The sequence below is a fragment of the Sinocyclocheilus anshuiensis genome, unplaced genomic scaffold (genome assembly GCF_001515605.1).
Source record: "Sinocyclocheilus anshuiensis isolate Anshui unplaced genomic scaffold, SAMN03320099.WGS_v1.1 scaffold244, whole genome shotgun sequence".
Lineage (NCBI taxonomy): Eukaryota > Metazoa > Chordata > Actinopteri > Cypriniformes > Cyprinidae > Sinocyclocheilus > Sinocyclocheilus anshuiensis.
This window is the reverse complement of record NW_015558588.1, coordinates 703,506-707,992: the sequence shown is the minus strand read 5'-3', so window position 1 is coordinate 707,992 and position 4,487 is coordinate 703,506. Positions and strand designations below refer to the sequence as shown.

Here is a 4,487-nt window from a genome sequence, read left to right as displayed (position 1 = left end):
AAAAATACAAAATAAATTATATTAATTAAATTATTTAGTACTTTAGTATTTATAAACTATTATACTTTTTATTATTATTTTAAATTATTAAAAAATATTTTTTATATTTCAGTGTTCATTTTAATTTTAGTTTAATTTTAGTAATTATGTGCTGTTGTCATTTTTATTGGTTTTTGGTGTAATTTTTAGGTTTATTTTAGGTTATTTGGGATTCATTTATTTTTATTTCACTTTGTTTTAATTGAGCTTTATTTTTTATTAATAATTTTAGTGCTTCAACAAACTTATTTCAGTTATTTTACATTCATTTTCATTTAGTACGTTTTTCATCTAATATTTAGGTTTATTTTAGTTTGTTTATTATTTATTTGACTTTTAGTTTGTTTTTATTTATTTCCAGTTAGTCATTTTTGTGCTTCAACTTAAACCAAATAAAATTATTTCAGTTAGTTGCCAAGGCAAAATTTCTAATTTAAGTTTTTCATCTAATATTAAGGTTTATTTCTAATATTTAAGGGTAATTTTTTTAAAATTTAAATTAAAATAAATCTTTTTTTTTATTCAGTTTTAGTTTTTATTGATTTTCCAAGGTTGTTTTTTTTTTTTCATCTGATATTAAGGTTTATTTTAGTTTTTTTACTACTTTGTTTTAATTCAGTTTATCAGTATTTATTTTCCAGTTAGTTTAAAAATTATTTTACTTAGTTGCATTTCTAATTTTCAGCTTTATTTCAATGAACAAAAATCTTTTTAGTTAATGATAATAATTTAGTTTAATTTTCATTTAGTAAGTTTTTCATGTAATATTTAGGTTTATTTCTAATATTTAAGGGTTATTTTTATTTTTATTTTTAATTTGTTTTAATTCAGTTTTAGTTTTTATTGATTTTCCAGTTAGTAAAAAGGTTACTAAAAGGTTATTTCATGTCAAGGCAACATTTAAAAAAAAAAAAAAAATTCATCTGATATTAAGGTTTATTTTCGTTTTTTTTTTTTTCGTTTTTTTTTTACTTGGTTTTAATTCAGTTTATTAGTATTTATTTTCCAGTTAGTAAAAAAAATATTTTCCATTTTTTTTTTTTTTTTCAAATTTTCAGCTTTATTTCAATGAACAAAACATCTTTTTAGTTAATGATAATAATTTAGTTTAATTTTAATTTAGTAAGTTTTTCATGTAATATTTAGGTTTATTTCTAATATTTAAGGGTTATTTTTATTTATTTTTTTACTTTGTTTTAATTCAGTTTTAGTTTTTATTGATTTTCCAGTTGTTTTTTTTTTAATTAATTAATTAATTTATTTATTTTTTCATCTGATATTAAGGTTTATTTTAGTTTTTTTTTTTTTTTACCTCGTTTTAAGTCCGTTTATTAGTAGTTATTTTCCAGTTAGTAAAAATAAAAAATGTTTTACAATTTATTTATTTATTTATTTTTTTTCAAATTTTCAGCAAATTTTCAACAAATTTTAACCTGGTTTAAACATTGTGTTGTTTTTCCAGGTCTGTCTAATTAATTGAGTTTTACAGTTTTATCTTTACCAAATTCTGTTTTCCATTATTTTCTGGATTCCATTTGAATGGTTCCATTAAATTTAAATAATCAAAAGCTTTCCAGTTAGTAAAAAAAATATTTTACATTTTTTTTTTTTTTTTCAAATTTTCAGCTTTATTTCAATGAACAAAACATCTTTTTAGTTAATGATAATAATTTAGTTTAATTTTAATTTAGTAAGTTTTTCATGTAATATTTAGGTTTATTTCTAATATTTAAGGGTTATTTTTATTTATTTTTTTACTTTGTTTTAATTCAGTTTTAGTTTTTATTGATTTTCCAGTTGTTTTTTTTTTAATTAATTAATTAATTTATTTATTTTTTCATCTGATATTAAGGTTTATTTTAGTTTTTTTTTTTTTTTACCTCGTTTTAAGTCCGTTTATTAGTAGTTATTTTCCAGTTAGTAAAAATAAAAAATGTTTTACAATTTATTTATTTATTTATTTTTTTTCAAATTTTCAGCAAATTTTCAACAAATTTTAACCTGGTTTAAACATTGTGTTGTTTTTCCAGGTCTATGTTCTTGATTTACGGAAATAGCTCTCGGTGAATCCGGACGCAGGATCGTGCAGCTAAAGCCTTTAGCGCATCTCAGCGGCTGCCGGTTGTGACTGAACTCGTTTCTTCCGGTCGACTGAGACCCGCGGCTTCACCGGGAACAGAATCCAAATGTTGAAAACCAAACTAGAGGAAACGTCCACTAGAGATGGTCAGAGACGTGCTGTTGAGCAGCACATGAAGTGGACAGGTGTATATCCTCCCCACTTGATGTACATTTAATGAATGTAAAGATGTAAATGAGACCGTAACACACAGATTTTACAAACTGTGTTTATATGTTTATAAACGAATCTTTTTCCTAAAGTCTTTGCTACATTTATGTTATTTTTTTCTGATTTTGTGCATGTCATGCCTGCTGGATCGGCGGGAAACTCGAATCATGAGGATAAGGGCCTCAAAATATCGTATCGTAAGTGGGAAACGAGCGTTTTGGGCCGTGTTTCAGTTCTCAGCGTCACACTCGAGTCCTAATCAGGTGTGATTTGATAAAACGACAAGTAATAAAAGCGCTCTCCTCCACGCAAATCTGAATTTTTGTCTTATTTTGTTGATCACTTTTATGTGGCGTTGCACTGGGAAGCCCCGCCCACCTTGAAATCTCATTGGTCCAAAATCCTAATTTGCATTAAACATTCGATTTCAATGTGGACAGGCTAACTCGAATATATGGAGCCACAAACATGACATGCGGACAAAAATATATTTGTCGAGGCAATGGATTAAGAATTTGTTCCCTCGTTTTATTTAAATAATTTCCACGATTGATTATTCGTTCCCTCATGTTAGTTAAATTGTTGTAGTAAAATAATTTCCCTGAATTAAGATTTTGTTCCCTCGTTTCAGTAAATCGTGGCCATGTTGTACTAATTTGTTCCTTTGTTTTGATTTAATTAAAACGAGGGAATAAATTATGACGACGTGGACACGATTTACTAAAAGGAAGGGAACGAATTAGTACAACATTTCATGGCCATGATTTACTGAAACGAGGGAACGAATTCATAATTCTTGGCTGCGATTTAATTAAAATGACGGAGCAAATTATTACGACGTGGCCACAATTTAATTCAAACGATGGAAGGAATTTGTACGATGTTTCATGGCTACAATTAACTAAAATGACGGATCAAATTCTAAATTCGTTGCCACAAATTTATTAAAATTATGGAAATAATTAGTTTAACGTTTCATCGCCACGATTTGCTAAATCGAGAGACGAATTCTTAATTCGTTGCCGCAATTTATTTAAAACGAGGGAACGAATTCTAAATTCGTGGCTGCGATTTAAACTGAGAGAACAAATTAGTATGACGTCACCACGATTTACTAAAACGCCGGAAGGAATTCTAAATTCATGGCTAAATTAAAACTAGAGAATAAATTAGTATGACGTGGCCACGATTTATAAAAATGAGTAAACAATTTCTTAATTTGTGGTCATATTTTTATTAAAACGAGGGAACAAATTAATGCAACAATTCTAGGCCATGATTTACTAAAACAAGGGAACGAACTCTAAATTCGTGGCCATTATTTAGTTAAAACGAGGAAGGAATTTGTACGATGTTTCATGGCTACAATTAACTAAAACGACGAATCAAATTCTAAATTCGTTGCCACAAATTTATTAAAATGATGGAAATAATTAGTTTAACGTTTCATCGCCACAATTTGCTAAATCAAGAGACGAATTCTTAATTCGTTGTCGTAATTTATTTAAAATGAGGGAACGAACTCTAAATTTGTGGCCATTATTTAGTTAAAACGAGGGAAGAAATTTGTACGAATTAAGAATTCGTTCCCTCGTTTTCGTAAATGTGGCCACAAATTTATTAAAATGAGAGAACGAATTAGTACGTCAGAGTTTACTAATAAAACGAGAAGAGAAGAAATTAGTACGATGTGGCCACGATTCTTAATGGGTTTTTTTACCCCACATATCATGTGCGGGGCTCCGTAAGCGCATGATCAGTCGCTATTCTATCTTTACGAAGTATTTTGTCCTTCCACGCTGAATGTGAAACTGCTCTGTGACCCGCCAGTCAAATCTTTGGACCAATGAGAATTCAGCGTGGGCGGAGCTTCTCAACACAACATTTTTGTTAACTTAATTGAAAGCTAAAATAAAATAAATAATATATGAAAAATTTAAACTAAACAAAAATGGAAATGTTGCTTTGGCAACTAACTGAAATGAGTTTAAGCTGAAATGCTGAAATTACTAACTGGAAATAATAAAAACTATAACTGAACCTGAAATAAAAATTAATTAAACCTAAAATAGCAAAACAGTAATTTTTAAAAAGAGGAAAAACTAATAAAAATGCTGCTTTAATGCTGCTCAATTTGGCCAAAATTGTGTGATTATAT

The 4,487-nt window shown here is 27.3% G+C and overlaps 1 protein-coding gene across 2 annotated transcripts in view; it reads left to right on the top strand.

The window, feature by feature from the left end:
* LOC107679945 (F-box-like/WD repeat-containing protein TBL1XR1-B) overlaps positions 1 to 2,748 on the top strand; it is a 30,843-nt gene extending 28,095 nt beyond the window's left edge. For both annotated transcript variants that reach the window (XM_016475675.1, XM_016475674.1), the window contains exon 15: positions 2,070 to 2,748. In XM_016475675.1, the coding sequence (XP_016331161.1) occupies positions 2,070 to 2,096 (27 nt within the window). In that variant the 3' untranslated portion in view covers positions 2,097 to 2,748. The remainder of the gene's footprint in view (positions 1 to 2,069) is intronic.
* The last annotated feature ends 1,739 nt before the right edge of the window (positions 2,749 to 4,487 follow it).